At 37.4% G+C, this 22,988-nt stretch overlaps 1 protein-coding gene across 1 annotated transcript in view; it reads right to left on the reverse strand.

Moving 5' to 3' along the window:
- Positions 1-2,393: 2,393 nt before the first annotated feature.
- Positions 2,394-22,988, reverse strand: part of LOC126150897 (leucine-rich repeat and calponin homology domain-containing protein-like) — a 193,687-nt gene continuing 173,092 nt past the window's right edge. Inside the window, exons 14-15 of the mRNA XM_049915906.1 lie at positions 11,632-11,756; positions 2,394-4,447 (exon numbers count right to left, since the gene is read on the reverse strand). Coding sequence (XP_049771863.1) covers positions 11,637-11,756 — 120 coding nt within the window. The 3' untranslated portion in view covers positions 2,394-4,447; positions 11,632-11,636. The remainder of the gene's footprint in view (positions 4,448-11,631; positions 11,757-22,988) is intronic.

Below are 22,988 nucleotides of genomic sequence, written 5' to 3' on the forward strand. Positions count from 1 at the left end.
AAGCACATTTTGATACAGCCATTTAACCAAAACATGCATGTCCATCTGCTTCATTACATTTTTTTGAATTCAATGCTTTCAAAGAGACAGACAAAATTCTTTCCTTTGAAATCTTTTAGCAGAATATTTTTAAAGTGTAGTCCAAGTCCAAACACTGCTAGGTAAGTAGTTTTCTTTTCACCACATGAGAATTTGGCAGCAATAGCACTATCAAGAAATATCATTTTAAGACTTTATAAGTACCTATATTTGATCTGTATGAATTATGGCATTTGTTAGTTCTCAACACCCAGAGTATTTCTCCATCCAGTGTCTCAGAAGTCTCCAGATAATTCAGCATTTTCTTTGCCAGACAGAACATCATTCTCTGTTGCACCTGACTGCTGGGAATAAGTTGTTGGCTTGGAAAGACATTTTTTTCTTGCAGACAATATTGCTTTTAGAGCATCATGTGTGATTTCAAGCGAAACTCTCCCATATTGGTAACTGAAAAGTCTTCATTGCATGCAATGCATTTTGTTCTATGTTTATATTTGCACATGCTCAAAGCTAATCATTGAATTTAGTTTATAGCAAGTTTAAATTCAAGACACATTTTCCAGTTGGTGCCACATCAAACATTAGCATGATTGCATCTATTTTTTAAAATTTGTAATTTGTACCGTGGATGAAAATAACTGCTCTATTTTTCCACAGGTTATCATCAAAAACATATGCCATTACAACTTATTTATGTAAAAATATTCAAGGGCTGGGGTCAAAAAATAAAATAAATAAGATTCCAGGATTTTTTAAACTGAGCTAACATGGAAAAGAAAATTAATTAGTATTATTACAATAGGAACAGCAGTCTGACATGGAGTTATATTAAGCTTAAAATAAGACATTTTATAAGAAGCATTGAATAAAAATTATGATTTTAATCAGATTTCATGATTTTTATTAAAACTACTACAGGAAAATGTACTAACAGTGGAAAAATTAAGCAACAGATTGTTTTCTTTACCAGCAAAACATTTGAAGGGAGTAAGTGTGTGAGCAGAAAGATGGCAGAGGAAACAATAGAATGAACAACACTGCTAACTAGTGTTGCCAGTCTGAAATTTCTTTTTTAAACACCAACAAAAATACCCTTGAAATACTAGCAAGTTTAGAATTATGTAACACTATTTAGTGACATATTATTTAACTCATGTAAAGCCCCCAAGCTTTCAAAATATCTGATTTCAGGTTAATTACTCACAATCTGGCAAAATTGCTGATAGCCTTTTTTTGGAGCTTCACAAGAGAGGAAGGATGAGGGAAGGAAGTCTGTCAAAGAACTGTCGCTCTTTTCTGGCTGTAGAAGAGTGTGTGGTTATCGGGGGATTCAACCAGTAACTGCTGTGCTTGAGCTGCATGACATGCTAAGAATATTGTCACTTGTTTTCCAATCACAACACGTTGCAAAAAATTTCCATTGCAACAATACATGTGTCTGAAGCCACGCAGTTTGTGCTTTGTTATAATATGAAGAGTTTCTACAGAGTATTTGTTCATATAAGAAATTCCAAGCACTCCTTGGAAATTTTTTCACAACTAATATGTTTCTAAGGAGTCTGTATGCACCCTGTTTATGTTAGCATATTTCTGTTTTTCGAAATACTGTGCTTGCTGTTGTCAATCTTGACTTCTGCTCTTATCATTACTTTTACTACTCAAATAAAAAGTTGTCTATTACTTATTGTGCCACAAATATTATAACCAGGGTTCACCTTTCTTGAATGTATCATCTTAGGTAAGTTTCAGGGTCAGTATTGCTTTCTCTGGAACCAAAACTGACCCTCCAAGGGTAAGCTTCTACCAGTCTTTCCATTCTTCTTCAAAAAATTTATTTCAATTCCACATCTGTACAAATTATGGCTTATGAACAACTATATTGCTATACAAGAAAAATCTGTTATCACAATCAAAGTTTGCACAAACTTATGTGGGTATGACCACCAACCAACTGTCCACCTGATCAGATGTCTTGTCAAATGTGGCCTAGAACGCATTTAACCACCCAGAGCCAGTATACACTGCAGTTTCACAACCAGCATCACCTGAATTCTTACTTCTGTCCCCCACTACCAGCTTCTGTCCATTTTGTAGATGAGAATTTATCCTTACAACACATCATCCCCACTCCCTCCATTTCACTGGGTGCCACACACATCTCCTCTACCCACTCAAGCCAACACAACACCTCAACATAGTTGGCTTTACTCTTTCCATTATTTGTGTATCCAGGAGATTTTATTATTGTATTTACTAAAAATTAAAGGAACTAAATTATTGTTCTGTGTACCTGTATGAGAATAAGAATAAGTTCCTCATTAGAAACCAAATAAATACAGCACTTTTATGGTAAATGTTTTGTAAAACTGCTTTATTCAAATTGGTGGAAATTCTAATTTTAAACATTGTTGTCATAACTTAAAAAGTTGACATCTGACAAATTCATCGAACCAAATACAACTGTCTGAAGTCAGTCTTAAGTTTACTGGTAACAACAAACATTAACCAGCTAAAAGTGATGTACAAGAACACTTATGTGTCTCCGTTATCCTTATTTTGCACGAAATGTACAACCAAATTCACAGCCCATAGCATAGCTTATACTTTATACATTTACATGCAAAATGATACATTCTCTTATTAAAAGTTTTCTACACTGTTAAAATTACAATTGGCAAATGCTGAAATAATGTAATTGAGCTGTACAGTAACAAATATTTAAAAAAAAAATTGAGGGAAAGGAAGTTAGTTCAGGTAACATGGATCTGGACAAGGGTCCTCATTATACAAAGAGATCAATTATTCCAAGATGACGTGTTCATTACATGCATTATACAAACACCATAATGTTTACTTACAATGGTGACAAATATAATGATAACTGAAATTATAAACAGCAAGATGAAATACACTCCCTTACAATATGAAAATAATTTCTTTTGCTACAGCAAACAGTCATAGAAGGTTACTACATGTATTATTAACTGATGGCAGTTTTGAAGTCCATATACATTACATATTCTTGGAAGTGCTGTAAAAAAAAACTAGCCTATTTTTGCTTGCAGTCTTGTAGTTCTGGAGCATGCCTTTACGAATTATATCATATTACTACTATGCTAGCATACACTTCTAGTTTCCTCATCAAAAAATTTTCTTGATAAAATATTTCATTTAAGATAGTGAATAGCTGTTACCTTTTGTTGACAACTACCTATCTATACTACTTTAATGTAATAACAAACTGTAAAATAATAGTGAATTTGAGCATTACATAAAAATCATTAATTCTCATAGCATCAATTTTAGCCAAAATATTAAACTCCAGTTTTCTGATAACAGAAAATCCAGTATTAAGTGCTTGTTCCATATGTCACATTCAAATAGTTATATTAGCTGAACCTAGGTGACAAAAATCATGGATGAAGAACATACTGATACTGATGACTGCATGACTGCATATAATTATGGATTTAGATGAACTCATGGTTTATAATATCATAAGCCAAATATTCACTCACAAAACTGCAAACTTCAGTGTTGCACACATTACTGTGCAACTACACATAAATACAAAGTGTATTTTTAAAATGGAAGCCTAAAGTTAACAAGCACCCATAAAATGAAGCTTCAACATCATGACTTCAGTAAAGAAACTGACCAGGAAATGGATGTATAACATCTCCTTGCTGTAGAAGCAAACAGGAAGCAGTTATTCCACAATCAGCTTGAGTACCCACAATACATAACCACTTTTAGAAAGATGAAAAATAATGCATTCAATGAAAATTGGCATACTCCTAAATCCTTAATAAGTTCATATGAAAATATCATATTTTTATTTTTGCCTCATATCATACAGGAAGTGCAGCAGGATCATCAAATTAATTATGACTGTTCTGTTGATTATAGGAAGTGCCATAGGCCATTTGATCATTATGGCCTGTGTCAGACAATTCAGTAGGAAACTGTCTATTATCTCCAAATACAAAAGCATATCATCAACTGTTTTGGTGCTGAAGAACGTTTTAGTAAAATCCTCAGTGTCATTATTTAATAACGGTAGCTACATCACAAAATGACAATTTAACTCAAGCTCAAAATGTAGCATTATTTCTCTAGTAAGCCAAACTAGGAAACTGCATGCATTTGCATATTAAAATAATAGCATCATTTTAAAAATTATCTATGGCAATATATTATTTTATAAAATCACACAATTACAACATATAAATAACACATCTGTACAGCTAGTACCATGACAAAAAATTCTTTGGCACATTGTCTTTGTAATAAGTAGTAGATGTGACTTGGTATCTCACATTCACTTGATAGGTCCCTGTACTGCCACAGCAGAAATCTTCGGAAGTAGTATGTAAAACACTCTTTTTTCACCTAACCTGTGCTCCCACTGCAAAAGAAATGAAAAGTAAAATAGAACAATAAAAACACTGAAATTGAAATCTACAGGACCGAATTAGCTAAAAAGTTCAATTGATAAATAAACATGTCAATTAATGGTGCAGCACCACTAGATAAAGGCACATAAGTGGCTGGAGTAACACTACATTTAACATACTTTGATGTGACATACATGCACACATAACACTATTATCATTAACTGTTGTTATTTCACCTAGCAGTCACAGTTGCATTTCAGTAGCTCAGCTAATGAAATCCACCTATTTCCAGATGGCACCTATTTGTTGTCCTGTCTCTCCTAGCCATTCTAATTAATTAATGCTTCTTTCCATTTCTTGCTTGCGAGCAATCCTCACTTTTTAAAATAGTTTTCAACTTGAAATTTCATGTATATTTTCCTTAAGTAAAAAATTAAAATCTACAACTATTATGAACTTTTTATTTCACATGTATCAAAAAGCTTGGCTTTGAAAAGTATACTTATTTCCCAAAAAGCTTTCTGTGTAAGTTTAACTATCTTGCTAATTTCTTTTGCACTCCACTCAATCATTGTTCTCAACTGCATTTACTCTCTTACGCATTTCTTTGCACTCCATCCAATCATTGTTTTCAATTGCCTTAAATACAAGACCTTTACTGCTTCCATGGCTTAATTGTTGATTTTTATTTTCGCTATGTTGATTATACATTATTTTAGTCAGATTATAATACTTTTGAGCCTACTCCTTGCTCTATCATGCCCTCCCATTCACAGCTGGATTTATCTGAACTACAAGCAAAGAGTACAATTTACTAATTTCCAGATTTCTGGAAAGCATGACATCAGCAGCTATACTGGTTAACCAAATTATGCAGTAAACTGCAACATAAAAACATAAAAGTTGCAACATTAATTTCCTTTATTACTTGATCGACTAGTTTTGAGCCTAAGATCATCATCAAATCATCCAGTAAGCTATGCAATAACATACATTACAACGGCCACATGAATGCTCATTGTACTTAAACACTTCTTTCATATACAGCACCACAGGGCTGAAATTCATTCACCAAACTCAGTTCACCATAGTTAGCCTCATGCCTGACGCATCAGCCATTCATAAGGAGTTGCAGTTTTCTATTTGTATCTCCATGGGCTGCAAGTGGACATAGGAACCACCAACATGTAGTGGACAACCCCAAAAGGAAGATCAACAGATTATTTTTATTAAGTCAATTGGATATGAGTAACAAGGGTGACTGTTGATGCTGGTTAAGCAAACAGGGACTATTTTGCAAAAAATGTAGGTTATAGATCACTACAATGATTGCAGTGAAGAAGAGACTGGGGTGCTCAATGAGGTTCTTCCACTGAATCATAGATTATGTCAGAAAGACGAGAAAATCGAGGAACAGGAGGTGAAGATTTGTGCCCATCAGGAAGAGCCAGAAAATGCGAAATCTGAGTTACAGCAGGTGGAGAAGGAAAAACAGAAGAGAGGCTGGGAAAAGGTGGCATGCAAAGGGTGGGCAGGTGAAAATTTTTGTTAGAAAATTCAAAATTCAGTAAAGTGATACATTTCAGTTGCCACCAGAATTAAAGAAGGTAGGGCCTCATATAGATGTAGAAAGCTGCAGGATACAGCAGAGGAGTGCTAGGAAACTTACAAATACGTCAGGCCAAAAACAAGATGGGAAAAGGATGGCTCTGCAGTCATCGAAGGGGTGTAGGCCAGCAGCTACAGGAAAAATTAGGTTCAGGATCCAGGTCAAGATTCTGTGAAATCAAGGGCTAGCCTTAGCCACATAACAGAATCCTTAGGACAAATGTGTAAGGATTTTAGCACAGAAGACCAGGTTTTGATTGCTGGGGAGCCAGAAACAGTGTGGCCAAAAATGGTAGATACACTATTAAGGGTGGTCTGGACAAAATAGGAACAGCTACTGAGAACAAAAATGCGGGTTGTGATGGAGGTACATGGTTCCATGGCCAGGCCTGTGTTAATTCAGTGGTAAAGTGAGTTAACGTGGAGCTGATGGGGCTCCTTCAGATGGATGCAAAATCTCATATCAGTACTGTTCATGTAGTTGCTACAGGATGCTGGGAATATAGATCTCATGGCCTACATGATTTAAAGGCCAACAAATATATTAGCAGAAAACCTAAGGGGATTCATCAATACACAATCGCAAATCCCTGTGGCTACAGGGATCAAGTGGGACACTAGTTTTAGATCAGATACAAGATTCAGAATGACAGTATTAAAGAAAATTAAACTGACAAAGATTCCCAGTTTATCTTACAAGAACAGAGAGAAAGATGAAATCAACTTGTTCATCAGAATATTATGGAAGGGTAAAAAATAAAGTAAATGATATTTTGTCGGAGATTGACATGTTGTGATGGTGTAAAAATACTTGCTAATAAAGTAAAAACGGCAACCCATCACTTTTAAAATCCCTTTATCAGGGATAAATATACCCATTACTGGTTCAGTTTCATCCTCAGATGGCAGTTCACATTTAAAATTACATTATGATGTATACATGATGTTCTCTGATTATGGCAAAAGTTCCTTGTGGTGATGGTGTCATAAAAAACACACATACACAAACAAATATTTCCACTACTCATAAACATCCATTAGTCATTATACCGAAAGAAAAACTGTACATGGCCAGCATGCTGCCATACAAATACTTTTTAATATTTTTTATGTGTGTTTTCTTTTGTTCACCTGCAGGGTGTATACATGGACAAGGAAAAAAATTTCCGGATTTTTCCCAGATTTCCCAGTTAAAAATAAAGTTTCTCCCAGGTGAAAATACACTTTTTCCATGTTAAGTGACAGTATACTCTTATTCAGCACTGTAAAACTCATCAATCCTTTGAATGTTAATGGTTTTATATACAGGAGTAGAATTTCGCGGCACTTTAGAAAACGTAACTGGGAGGGGGGGGGGGGGGGGGGGGGGGGTTGGAAAAACACGTTTTGAAAGACCTTTGATGTGCAACAACATGTACGCTGCATATTTTCATATTGCGAAGGTATAAATTCAAATTCCACCAAACACTGCATGTCACTTTCCGAAGCATTGAAATCGAGACTGCGATGTGCTTTTTTAAGCCAGTCATAGCTCATGTCACGTGATCTCGCCAGCTGATGACAGCATAGGACACATGATGTAGTCATCCAATAGCAAGCTCACTCTTAAGTAGCGTGAACACACAAATAAGAAAAGTTAATGGTTTAAATTAATATACATAGCATTCACCTATAGTATTGGTCTCGAAGATTAATAAGCTGGAAGAGAAGCTAAGCTTCCACATATAATGTTGATCTTTTTTGCGCTTGTTACACTTTAAGATACATCACACAAATGTGCCAGTAAAATGTTTAATAATGACGTAAATATCTGATTTTCTGGGTTCAAAATTCTTCTAAATGGTCATCCTCAAAGAGTTGATTTTTAAATGAGAATCAAACGCTTTGTGATTTAAAAAATTCATCGTACATTCTCGCACATAGCTCATCTTATGTAAAAGAAAATCTCCTTTGAATGTAATGCTTTTCAAACTGCCATTCGCAATATTTTCCCGCGACCTGTTAGAAGTAGGTTTGTTTCAGCAGTTGCAAGAGAGCGCCAGATAACAAGCGTCATCGTGCTTGCGCAGCTACGATGTCGCAGGAAGCCCATATGTTCATACGTGTAAAACATTAAAAGATCTTACATTATATTATAAAAGAAACAAGACATCAGGGGATACTTCTAGAGCATTGGAATTTCATGAAACATAATGAAACACATAATTCAGCTTAAAATGCCCATTCATATGCAAATTTTCTTTGAGTACCAGTACTGTATTATTTCATGTTTGGTTCTTTATTATGGCATAATGCCATATGTGGACTTGAAATGCAGTGAACAGTTGAAACTAGCCAATAGTGTGAAATTAAACACTTTGTTTCAAATAAATTGACTGCCTCAACAGAAAGCCAAATCTCTTTTTAAAATGGAAACCTGAAGGTAACAAGCACCCATATAATGAAGCTTCAACATCATGGCTTCAATAAAGAAACTGACCAGGAAATGGATGCCTCAACAGAAAGCCAAATCTCTTTAGCAAACCAGCCAAAATAACTTCATTGTTCTGTAAGGCGATTAATGTTTGACTGTCAGAAAGGTGGAAATAAAATCTAAAACTAATAACATATTTTAGCCTTCTGTAATTACGCGAACATATTTTAATTCATTTGATAGCTCCCGGCTACAAAAATCCGTTTTGTTATCATTTAACATGAGAGCAATAAACGAAGAGGAAACAACAAAATCACTAAACGTAAACACAGGTCACTTGGAGATGACACACCTCCCCACCACAGCTCAGACTGCTCTGTGCATCAGCCCGGGATTTACTTTATTTCAGAACAGGGTCAATATTAAGTAGTGACGCCCAGCCACACTTCTGTAACCAGAAGCGAGAGAAGGTACTACTCATACGCGACTCAACTGTGCATGCGCAAGAACCCACCCGCAACTGCTCAAATGAATCTAATTTAAACAGTTGTCATGTCACGCTCATCGGAGGCAATTTGTTGTTAGAAAGCATTGCATAGTCTTCCTAAAGCCTTTGACACACTTTGCTGTTGGCAGACACTTGTATGACCACTGTTTTGTTGTTGTATATGGCGCATTTCCTTTGCAGCTTAAGTTTTATTTTCTTTCTTTTTTTTTTCTCCTGATAATGTTTTGTTGCTGCAGTATTATTCTGCAGTAGCAGAATACAGGAATATCCTTTGTTAGAGTATTGGTTCTTACAAGTCAAAATCACAAAAATTTAACTGAAAACTAAAACAATGAAAAATTTCTGGAATTCTAAACAATTCCCAGGTTTTTCGCGGATCTCCCGGTTGTCCCAGGTCATACACACGCTGACCTGAAATGGAGAACACCTAGCTAATTAACTAACTAACTGTAAAACAATGGAAAACCCAAGTTGGAATAATGACAATATTATGAAAAGCATAGTTGTTATTCACCATACAGCATACAGCAGAGATAGGCATAACAAACAGACTGTCAGAAAGTAAGCTTTCGGCCAACAAGGCCTTCTTTGGAAAAAAAAAAGCGCGCGCGCACGCACCCCCCCCCCCCCCCCCCCCCCCACACACACACACACACACACACACACACACACAGTCTTTGGCTGCTAAGGTCAGACTGCGACCAGCAGCACATGATGGGAAGAAGAACTGGGAGCTGGGTGGTGGGTGTGAGGATGAGGCTGGGGTGGGAAGAGGGAGAGATAGTAGGATAGGGGTGGGAGACTGTAAAGTGCTGCATGTAGGAGCATACAGTGACAAGATGGAGAGAGGGTAGGGCAGCTTGGTGCAGTCGAGAAGTTAGACAGGGGGCAGGGGTTGGGGTGGACGGGGGGAAAGGTATCAGGAAAGGAGGGAAGTAAACAGACTGTGTGTGTGTTCATATAATAGAGGGCTGTGTGTGCTGAAATAGGAACAGGGAAGGGGCTACATGGGTAGGGACAATGACTAAGGAAAGTTAGGCCAGGAAGACTATGGGAACAAAGGATATATTGCAGAGTGAGTTCCCACCTGTTCAATTCAGAAATACTGCTGTTGGTAGGAAGGACCCAGATGGCACAGGCTGTGGAGCAGTCACTGAAGTGAAGAACGTTGTGTTGGGCAGAGTGCTCAGCAACTGGGTGGTCCAACTGTTTCTTGGCAACTGTTTGTCAGTGGCCATTCATACAGCCAGACACCTTGCTGGTTGTCATGCCCACAAAGAATGCAGTGCAGACTGCAGCTTAGTTTCTAGATCACATGACTGGTTCCACAGGTAGTCCTGCCTTTGATGGGACAGGTGATGCTCGTGACCAGACTGGAGTAGCTGGTGATGGGAGGGATTATAGGACAGGTCTTGCACCCAGGTCTACTGTAGGGCTATGAGCCATGAAGCAAGGGGTTGGGAGCAGGGGTTGTGTAGGGATGGACGACGATATGCCACAGGCTTAGTGGATGGTGGAATACCACTGTGGGAGAGATGGGAAGGATAGTCGAGAGAACATTCCTCATCTCAGGGCATGACTAGAGGTAGTCGAAACCTAAGTGTCACCTGTGCTGTTGGCTGTATCAACTGAAGGGAACTGCTAACCAATCCATATGCATCTTCGTGAACAAATTACTGAATAATTTTCCTTTTTATGTACTTAACTTTTGTTTGATTCTCTTCTAATCTGTACTGTTTATTCTCCATATTTCACTTTCCTGTAAGATTGCACCCCAGACAAATGTCTTCACAAAAAAGAACTTCAAACAATTAACTGTTTATTTGGTTTAACATATATTTCTCCTTTCCAAGGCGGCTTTTCTTATTATTGTAAGTCTATCCTTTTTATCCTCCTTAAACCTGCCATTGTCAGTTATTTTGCTGCAAAATAGCAAAACCCATCTTCTGCTTTTAACAGCTGATTTCTTAATCTCCCTACATTCCATTGCCCTTGTTTTACTTTTGTTGATGTTCATTTTGTAACCTCAGCTGACCTTCCAAGTCCTTTGCCATCTCTGACAGAATTGCAACATAATCAGAAAAACTTTAATTTTTTTTTCTTCTCAATGAACTTTTAATTTCTTTCTGAAATTTTGCCTAAATTCCTTGACTGCTTGCTCATTGTACAGATTGAATTATGTGTCTCATTCCCTTTTCAAATACTGCCCCTCTTTTATCTCCTTTGGTTCTTAAAACTTTAGTCTGGTCAGAGTGCAGGTTGTAGCTGATGTTCCTCTCTGTTTATTTGATACTTTTTAACTGCAGAATTTCAAAGGTAATAATGTAACAAACTAGATAAGTGCTATAAAATAAGATAATGAACTGGTCCTGCCATACACCATCTCCTGATCATCTGAGACAGTAACTTTAATAATTTTCCACAGGAGCATGTTCATAACAAGGCAACAGTTATGTTAACCCAGACCTTCTACTGTAACCTTAACTACAAATTTCAAACCAAAAAGGTGAACATGATGACAAGAAACAGTAGTTTTGTACAATGTGTCAAGATACTTACTTACTTCTGATATTAACATGACAGTAGAATTACTGTTGTTCATTCTTCTTTTCTCTAAAATAACAACAGCTCTGATCATACTTGATAATAATAAAAAATATACGTACACAATTCAAGGTGCTGTGTGTGCTGGTGAGCGAGGCTGATGAAACCTGAGGAGTTCTGATACTGTAATAGCAACTTGCACCAAACCTCTGCCCTCAAGCACATCTGATGCACAGCAAATAAGTGGCTGAAATCATTCATATTTGAAACAGTAATTTAAAAATGAGAGAATAATCAAGCATGCTACAGGATTAATACTGCAAATATATGTGCATGTACTTTTTCATTTATTAACATAAGCAGGAAATTATTTCAGACTGTACACATAATTTAATGCTTTACAGGAAACAGGCTAAACTCCAACTATTTTTATTATTCTTACATGTTATTTATTTCTTAAAATCTCATAATATCTACATAATAAAGGAGAGAGACTGACATGAAACAGGAGGATATGATGAAGGAGGAGGAAAAGAAAGTATGACAACAACAATAATAATAAAAGGCAAAAAACATAAAAGATTAAAAAATAGCCTATCACAGATTGACAGATTTATAAAATTTGTCATTTGCAATACTGTAATTTAATTTGAATTAGGAGTAAAAGCAGTATCATAATGATAAGAGTCACCATCTTATATTGACCAATTCCTTCTTAATCTCTCTCTCTCTCTCTCTCTCTCTCTCTCTCTCTCCAGTGTCACAGATATAACATTGTATTTCGTGAAACTCTAATACATGACAATGAACCATACTTGAAAATGATACCAGAAACATTTATAAGAAATGCAGTTTTTATGGAATTATTGTATCATTCATACAACTGACATAGGCTGCAGAGCACAAGATACAAAAAAACTCCATCCTTTATCTTTCCACACTTTTATTCCCTCACACCAACAGCAAATTTTTATAATATATATATATATCCCCCCCCCCCCTCCTTCTAATGTTGTCTTCTCTTTTGATGACTGTTTCCGGTTTCCTATTGATTCCTATTTATATTGCCTTTGTTTGTCTCAGCTTTACTTAACTTTTTGTCTGTCTTTCCATTACCTCTGACATGCTAACTGCTACATCCATCAATTCCAATTTCATAGTTTTTGAAATCTCATCTATTGCTAACATTTCATAGCTGATACCTCCTAATTTGTTGTAGCATCCTTGACCTGGGCAACTTTCCTTTTCAACTGATGAATAATTTTATTTCTGGTAACCCAAATGAAGAAGCTTTTAGTTCAGTTTTATTTTTGGTTGACCGCAGTCTCATTTTCGAGACCAGTTTGCTTATAGGTGCTTTGGCACAATCTCATATTTTCAGAGAAAATGTCTAAAAAGTACTGTGCCTGCATTTGGTATCATTGTACCTTCTTTGTCTGGAGATCTAGTCATTACAACAGTAAACCAATAGTACTAAAATGATAGATACACGTTAAAGAAGAGAATATCTGAAAATATGGAGACGTGAATTACTGGAGACCTTTATCAAAACAATTTAGATATGAAGCCAGTGAGCTAATACTACAGAGTGTACGTAAAGTCCGGGAACACTTTCAATTATTTATTGAACAAGAACTAAACATTGTACAGATGTCATACATATTGCATTTTGAAGAGAAACGCTGAAAGTTTTTTTTCCATGTATACCACCACATCATGGTTTGGTAATTTGCCAATAGTCAGTGCTAGTCGCAAACATGGCTCCACATTCACTTCACTCACACTGGGACGTCCGCTTCTCTGCCGGGCACAAGCAACCCATCGTAACGAATTTGTTGTGCCGGTGGTACATGGCCTTCCTTGTTGGTGGCTTCTTACCGTACATGCTTCTAAGCATCCGTTGAACAGCTGTTGCACTCCAACACACAGAAAGCTCGTTCTGCACTTGAACTCGCCATGTTTGCGACTAGCGCTATCAGCAAATTACCAAGGGCAGTATACATGCAAAAAAGAACTTTCAGGGTTTCTCTTCAAAATTACATATGTATGATGTATGATATCTGTACAATGTTTGGTTCTTGTGCAATAAATAATTGAAAGTGTGCCCGGACTTGATGTACAACCTGTATTTAAACATTTGCTTTATAATGCGGATTCACGTAACTAAGTTCTTTGAACTGTAGTTGAAAAACTGGGTACAGATCATTTTCATTCATCCATTCATTCATCATGCGCCATACCTCCCACCAAGAAGGAGAATCTTTAGTGATGATGTACAAGTCAAGTAATACATTAAGAAGTAACTCTTAAAAGCTCAACCTGTGCACTGCACTTTGAACAGGTAGCTGCCACACAACAGAGTCAATTCAATGAAGAGTCAAAATTACAATAAAAAAAATTTTTTCCTTAATGTTCTGAGCTGCTGGAGATGGCAGTTGTGTGCTTTGGCCAAAAGCTAAATCAGAACAGTCTTTGCATTGTGCTCGTCTGCAACTCACCGTGTCATCTTTATGATGAGTAACAATCTCTTCTTTCCCTTATACTGTTGATGTTTTAACCAGGAGTTTCCATTGCTTCATTTTCTGAATGGGGCGTCGAAGGGGTTGCCTGCCCTCGAGCACTAGAGCAGCCACTAGTCAACACTCAGCCGAATGGATGTTGAAGTCTCTGACAGGTACATTTTTACCATGCTCAACAAAGGAATGTGTGTGGCACTGAGGCTCTTGCTGAGCAGGGATGTCTTAGAGGGGACCTTTCCTAATTTATTCTCACCATGTCAATGTTGAGCCCCTCTGTGATCATGTCAATGGAGGGTGAGAAACAGGAGGGCTGAAAAAGCATAAACACCCCTTGCTGCTTTGGATCACATTCAAGTTTTGTTGAATGGTTTTGAAAGGCCCCTAGTGGTATCATCCTGTATACAAGAGCAAAAATTGTGGTTGCACTACATTCCAAAGGGGACCATATAAAGTTCAATTGCATTGCCATCACATGATGTTCTTACAATAGGGTTGAATCAACTGGGTTGTGTCAGCAGTGACAAGTGTTGTCAAGGTCTTCCTGTTTCTCATTGCACTGTGAACTGTTTTTTCGAACACAAAATGTGTGGGAATCGATGCCTTAAGGAAAGGAATGCTTTTATTGATGCCCCTTATGCCACCTTCTGAGGGCTTTCCATGTCGATTTTGAGTGGCAGGTGTCCGAAATGCCCTCCTCAGTCACTCTTAAGAAAACTGTGTGATTTCAATGCTCGGTATCACGGTTATGACCTCCATCATATAGGCTTCATAACAAGGAGTGAAATGTGGGTAAAAGGAGAAGTGACTATCTTGCCATCATTTGACATGTCCACAATGACTTTGGGCAAACTTGTGGTGAAATTTGGTGTCAATGTGGTATCAATAACCCACCTTACCTCAAATGAATTTCTTAGCTGTGGCCTGTCTTTTCATATGTATCTGAAGTATCACTGAGCCTGAGGGTGTCCCAGAGTGCTACGCTTTTGCACTACTACTGAGGAAAGTTCTAGGCACCTTTCTAGGCACCCATGCGCCGCAACGGGAGACAACTATGGGGTTTCAAAAAATTTATACTTTTTGTGCAGTGTATAATAAAACTGTTTAAAAACTTCTGGTAAAAAGTTTCTTTTCTGAAACTGTCTTTCTCCTGATATCTCCCAGATGATCCAATAAACTGAGCAAGATGGAACAGTGGTCAAGATACTAACGTAACACTTAAGTCTCAGCATCCAAAATTACAGTTTGCATTTTCTGGTTACTGCTACATGGTTATGGCCAATTTCCTATTCCATCATTGTATAACACAAGTTTGTTTTTAATGTGCTTGTTGTTGACATAATCTTGAACCTCAACATACTAGCATTCTGTCCCAGTCATCAACTTATCTTTGTTGAACAAAAACTGTCAGTCAGGTACTGTAAAACCATTTAAAATTACATAATCATTGTACATTGTATTTACGACATATTGTTCATCCCATTACTATTTCAGTGTTATTTTTATCAACAATATCAACCATGTTAATATCTTCTTTTGATTCTAAAGACTACTTCATCCCCCTTCTACTTTTAATACAGAAAAAAAATATACATGAAGTCATCTTAAATAATATTAGCCTACAATAATTATTAAAGCTTTGTAGAACTCACAAGAAACAGGTTAATTCTGTGCTCAAAAGCTAAATGAGGCTCACTTTTATTTACAAAAACTCACGATCTTAAAGGTTCAGCATAGCTATATGCTTGGTGAAGCTCCACCAAACAAATTTGTCACAAAAATTCACCAGTATTATGTAATATTTTTACAACAAGGAAAAAAGGTTCAACTCAGTTTCATATACAAAGTCAAAATTTTATTGAAATATATGCATAAAAGTTATTTAAAATCCAAGATGTTAAACAAATTAAAATCTTGATACTGTTTTCATGCTTAGTTAGAATTCCACAGTGTAACAACAAACTTTACAAAACTGAGTATCACAAAAGACTTCCACTATTTACTGATAGTGTTGTTCAAATGCAAATATAGATATTCAAAAGAAATTTTTTTACTCTGTGTCTAACATTTAACCACTGCACCATGTTTTCAAGTATACAATTAGTGCCTCCACCTAGACAAGGCAAAATTCCTCAGTAGTCAAGTACAGTATGAAATAAGTTACATTAAAATTGGATGAGTTTGTAACAGATAATTAAAATTTGGGAACAGTTCTCACAGAATTCTGAAATTGGAACGATACACCTTTACAGACTAGTACTGGCAAATGTCTACAAATTTTCACAATTGTGATGCAACCAATCAATTTGTCAACAGTTCTCAGGAATATAAAAATAATGAGATACTGTGGAAATAAAAACACATGTAATAATCTATACAAACAATAGGTTTGTCTTTAAATTGCACATTAAAAACTGGAATATATTTTGTTATATTATCAACAGAAAAGTATTGCTTCCCTATGACTAAAGACATAAAAACTTTTTAAAGAAAAACATACGTTATAATGAAAGGAATTATTCTTGATCAACATAAATCAATATAACAAAAATACTTTTATTTAGTACATGTAACACATACATAATACTGTCTTATTAAGAAAAAAACATTTCAACCTATCTCTGAATATGTTCACTTTAAATATAGCCACAGAAAAATAAAGCAAGCCAACATAGAAAGCCAGGACTAAGAGTCTCAGATTCAAAAGGTCTTTTTGCGTACATAGAGAGAGAGGCAAAGCTTTGGCTTTCTGGAAAGATTTTTAAAACGTTCTCATACGGTTATGTTTTGCACTGACTATTTACTACAATATATGCTCATTTCAGTATTTATAACTAATAAGCTCTTTTTGTGAATGTTGAAAGTGACAGTAGAGTTGACAAAAGATGATCCCTGATACAGTGGGCTTAGGGAGCCTACTTCATGTGTCTACCTGTACTTATCATGTGATTTTGTATGTGTCTCTAAGGCAGCACACTGGTGTTGTCATGTCTGTATAGCTGACTATCATTTGTGGCATCAGCCATTTGCATTTTAAAGCTGGCAATAGTGATGCCAACAATCACAAAACTACTTAATAGTATGAGAGAGAGAGAGGGGGGGGGGGGCAGAGAGCATGTAGATAACTTATTTCTGGCAGTTAGTAACAATAAATGTACTTTAGGGAATCAGGGGAAATAACAATTTTTCCAAACCAGTAATTAGCCTGATACTTTTTTCACTTACAACTTGTGTAATCATAAATAAAAAAATACATATTTGATAATATTTTAATTGTTAATATAGCTTACAGAGAGAGTGTTTGTGTGTGTGTGTGTGTGTGTGTGTGTGTGTGTGTGTGTGTGTGTGCGCGCACGCGCGCGCAAGTGGTAAGTATTTCATTTGTGTCATTACTGTGATTCAGTAGGTTTTGCCTCAAATGTATAATTTTAAGTACTGCTATTTTCAGTCAGAATATAAATATTGGTTTTGATTCACGACATCTACTGGCAAGTATCCAGTATGTGATTATGAAAAGTCAGGAACAAACAAATGCTGTTCTTCATTTGGAATGCAGATTACACTCAGCACATTAAATAACCGCATGAAATTTCAGAAAACAGTTTTAGAAAGTAAAGGATAAAAAGTCAGCTAACTGAATCCCATATTTCTTTTAATACATATGTGCTAGAAAAAATGTAGACCAAGTACAAATAAATTATAACAACAGAACTTTAAGTTTCTGAAGCATTAATCTTGGAAGCCTCACAAAAAACAGTAAATATTGGTTAGCTGCTCCAACATTCAAATGAGTTATATCATATTATACCACTGTCATAAACATTTTAATAAAGTGTACTATCAGTTTATCATGCAGGACCAACCTTACAGCTGAAACTATAAGCAAAAGCCCAACAGTAAGATCTTGAAAGTGGTGCGGTTCCAGTAAACTGTTCCAGAGGCTATAAATCAAATGGTAATATCTGTTGCTTCTCCTCCTATCAAACAATGCATCAATCAGCCCTCTGGGATGCTTAAGTCTTGGCATGGCAACCACTTGCAATGGATCTCCAACTGGCTATTACTGCCCGGTGCGAGACACGTGCATTTAATGGTTTCTTGAATGCAAATTGTGGTAAAATTTATTGATATTCATCATCAGGATATGCAGTCTCATACATGGTTGTTAGAACATCTGCAAGTGGTGTAGGGAGTATACAGCTGGAAAGATCCAGATTTTTATGACACTGTTATGGAAGTTGTACAAAGCACTGTTTACAGGACCAACTGAAAAGCTGGAATATTCGAAGGTGTGTAGAAAATGGGTCTTGCAAATGCTCAGAGCACACTATCAATACAAGTTTCTTTGGCACTAAGCAGACAGAACAATTATTGTATTCTATTGTAAATACTGATGAAATTTGGGTACTGCATTTCAGCCCCGAGATAAAACATTGAACAAGCAAGTCTTCACCAACGACACTAAAATTCAAACAAACACAATCTACCAGCAAAGTCATGGCAGCTTAGGTTAGGGGATTAAAAGGGGTATCATCAGCTGACTTCATGGGTTCTGAAACTACAAGTAACACTAACACATATGAGGAATATTTTAAAAAAAAGACCAGACATTTGGAATGGAGCTTCAAACAGCAGAGGGATGCACTGCAGCTACTGAGCACACCTTGTCGTAACTTAGACAAGAAACTGCCATTAGCCTCATTTCAGAGTGACCGTTAGTATCTGAGCTAAAGCCACTGAAGTGAGCATGTGCACAAGCTGTTCACTGTCACTGGGTTAGTGACAGTGACAGAGCTTGAAGGACACTCTATCTGTGTGTGTGTGTGTGTGTGTGTGTGTGTGTGTGTGTGTGTGAAGGCGCGCTTATGCGTGTGCATGGAAAATTTGCTACAAACTTGGAAACTTGGCAGAACTTTTACAGATACATTCAGTTGCTTTGGATCACCAAATGGTCTCTTTGTCCATATAAAGCACACGAGTCAGTCAGAGATCAAGGTGAGGATGGTAGGTTGATATTTTTTGACTGCAAAAGCATTTCCCATGATGTGTTTGTACTACATATTGTCTAATTAAAATTACTTGCTAGTTGACCGAAGGGTCAACATGTTGGAATGCATGAACTGTTCACTGTTTCCGAACTGAACAGAGAGAGAGAGAGAGAGAGAGAGAGAGAGAGAGAGAGAGAAATGACTTACAGATGTTTCATACACAGTACTAACCAAACACTACTGAATCATTTAGCACAAGATGCAATTCAGGACACATATTCAAGTATTATCACCACAGACATTGGCCTACAGTAGATGACGTTGCATGGTGCCAAAATCTTTGAAGGCAGAAAATCATCATTCTGACTGGATCTGTAGAGGAATAAATACAAAGCTGTAATGGTATGTGGTGCTGGAACATAGTGGATGAGTTACAGGGTTGTGGATTTGAATCTCCACTGGAGATAAAATCTTTTCATTTTTAAATCTTTGTTAAAATGACTGATTATTATTTTTACTCTATTAATTGGTTTAAACATGACTTCTTTTTTATTTTTTATTCTTCAGCATGTCATTTTCATAATTACATTTGCTTTTTTATTTGCTCTTATTTTTTCCTCCCATCATCCTTTTTTCGTTTGGAATTTGCCAGAGTCGCCTATAACCTGTAACCGAGTGAGTGATCACCAGGACTGCCAATCAATTGGTTTTGTGTCAGCTCGTGCAGCCAGTATGGGGGTAGTTCCAGGTAACTAAGTAAAGTGAGAAATTACAGTTCACTTTCTGCAGGATATTCATCTATCCAGCAATTTGAATCAACACATTTATGCAGCAGCGAAATTGAATTGTGGGTATTGTTTTAGATTATTTGTCATTTATCTTGGATTTTACCCATGTAGGTTGCTTCTGTCCTTATTATATCACTGAACTGGGATCCAAGTTGATGCTTTGTCTGTGTGGTTTATACTCACTCAAATTCAGTTATAATTTTTGTTCAGCTAAATTTGTGAATTTCATGCTGGGGTGGTTTATGAATTGACAGTTGTTTGCATTGGCCAGTTGCTTATTTAACTGTTAATTAAGATGTTTCCTGCTAATAAGTGGTGTCTTGTAATGACGGGGTTGCTAATAATGTTACAGCTATGAGAATTTCCATATTCAGACAACAGTATAACTATACATTAAAGTGACTGGTTCTCGCTGACTACAGACACCACATATAGGAGTCTGTATTACTTATTACTGCGCAACATTGTTGTTATGAAATGTTTATCCACACTAAGTTGCCTAAGCATTGAGTACACAATTTCTCCATGCTCTCGAATTGTTTCGTTAACCTAACTTTGAAGCACTCACTTCTAGGTGATTCCAGTGCTAGTGGCTTTAGTTTAGTCCTTCGCCATTGATGCGACTTGCTTGTGACACTCCATTTGCTGAATGATGAGTTATTTAACCTACTGTTTTCATGTTTGAAGCATGGAGTGAGTATGACTGTGTGTGGATGTAATTTGTTAAGATAACTGTAGGCAGAACATTACAATGGCTGTTATTGTGGAGAGGCTACCCTGCGGGTGTTCCCAAATGTTGGTTTACATCCTCAGTGTTGGCTACTGTGAACGGTGTTTGTAGCCACATTTACGGTTGTTAATTTGGTTACAAGTAATAAAGTGGCAGCTTTCTGGTTCCTTGGTGTAAGCTGCAAGTAGAGTCGCCATGTTCAAATACATTGAGTGAGCTCTGTATTTCTGGGCTAAGATTAACCGTATGTCAGTGTAAGATCTGAGTGGTGAATAGGTCTAGCTCCTGTTTACTAATTAGGGGTTACATATTGTGGTTTTTCCAACTTGGGTTAGGCAAGTTACTACCTGCTTAAGTTATTATTAATATCAAGGCTAGTGCCATAAAACTAGAATTTCCTGGTACTAAGTTATTCATAAGGTGCACTAGTGTAGTGTTTTTATGATATGGCTGAGTATACTAATGAACCACATTGGTAAATGGCATAGTTAGACAGTGGGTGTCCCTTCAGTGGCTGGTACAAATTGTTCTCTGTTTATCTGTGTCTTTGTGGCCAATGCTGATCAGTAATGTACATACATCTGAGACACTGAGAACCACAAGGGGCCAAAACCCAGAAACAAAGTTCTGAGAAAAATAGATGTTTGTGAAAATCAAATTTGTAGACAACCAACCAATCTCATACGTCTAAACTGTTTTCAACCAAGTCTCAACATCTTATGTTTCTTATGACAAAATTATGTACCCACTTTGTAGCAAAATATTAATATTTAAAATTATATTTATTATTAATGTTAATTCATAAAATTTCCATATGAAGGCAAGTGGCAATAGTGTCTTGACTGTTGCAAAGTTTATAACTAATGTAAAACTAGAATAAGGACACTCTCCATAAGAAATGTTCTAAAAAATCTCTGATAAGGAACAGAACTAAATGTATCATCACTGGAGGAGGGGGAGGGGCAGGCCAGGGATCAGTATTGGGACCACTCCTGTTCCTTATTTGTATAAATGAAATGCCCTCTAGTGTTACAGGTAACTCTAAAATATTTCTGTTTGTTGATGACACTAGCTTGGTAGTAAAGCTTGGTTTCAAACAGTGCAGTACATGACCTGGGTTCATGGCTTGTAGAAAATAAACTAAAACTAAATCACAGTAAGACTCAGTTTTTATGGTTTTTTTTTTTTTGTGGTTTTAGGGCGCACAACTGCAATGGTCATTAGCGCCCTGACTACTCTAAGAATGCACCGCGAGGCACAAGTTGACAACAACAACTAAAAGGGAAAACACGATAAAAGACAGACTGACAGGCATAGGATTAAAAAACAGCATCATCAAATGTCCTTAGAGAGGTTTGTCAAATTGATAAAACGAAGAACACGAGCAGCTGCTCGTGGGTCATCCGCTAAAATGGCATCGAAGGTACTTGGCAGGTTAAGATCTAGACGCAGTGTGTTAAAATCTGGACAGGACATTAAAATGTGTCGAACCGTCAGCAAGTGCCCACATGGACAGAACGGCGCCGGCGCAGCTGTCAGCAGATGGCGATGGCTGAACCGGCAGTGTCCAATTCTTAACCGGGCCAAAACTACCTCCTCCCGCCGAGAAGGGCGTGAGGAGGACGTCCAAGCCAGGGGAAGAGGTTTTAAGGCCCGAAGCTTGTTGTCTGTAAGTGCAGCCCAATCGGCATGCCACAGCGATAAAATGTGCCGACAAATGACCCTGCTAAAATCGGACGAAGGGACACAACAAGAAGCTGTCCGAGGCTGGAGGACCGCAGCCTTGGCCGCGGCATCTGCAGCTTCGTTCCCAGGGATACCGACATGGCCAGGAACCCACATAAAGCTAACCGGAGAACCGACGTCCACCAGCTGCTGAAGAGAGCGTTGGATCCGGTGTACGAAAGGGTGAACCGGGTACGGATCACTGAGGCTCTGGATGGCGCTCAGGGAATCGGAGCAGATGACATAAGCAGAATGTTGGTGGCGGCAGATGTAAAGAACAGCCTGGTAGAGGGCAAAGAGCTCAGCTGTGAAGACCGAACAATGGCCATGGAGCCGGTATTTGAAACTTTGTGCCCCGACAATAAAAGAACACCCGACCCCGTCATTGGTCTTAGAGCCATCCGTATAAATGAAAGTCATGTTGATGAACTTCGAACGAAGTTCCAAAAAACGGGAGTGGTAGACCGAACCGGGGGTAACCTCTTTTGGGAGCGAGCTGAGGTCAAGGTGAACGCGGACCTGAGCCTGGAGCCAAGGTGGCGTGTGGCTCTCGCCCACTCGAAAGGTTGCAGGGAGTAAAAATTAAGGTGTTGAAGGAGGCGACGAAAGCGAACTCCAAGGGGTAGCAGGGCAGAGACATACAACCCGTATTGACGGTCGAGAGAGTCATCAAAAAAGGAATGATAAGACGGATGGTCGGGCATTGACAGTAGCCGACAGGCATACCGACAA

The sequence above is a fragment of the Schistocerca cancellata genome, chromosome 2 (genome assembly GCF_023864275.1).
Source record: "Schistocerca cancellata isolate TAMUIC-IGC-003103 chromosome 2, iqSchCanc2.1, whole genome shotgun sequence".
Lineage (NCBI taxonomy): Eukaryota > Metazoa > Arthropoda > Insecta > Orthoptera > Acrididae > Schistocerca > Schistocerca cancellata.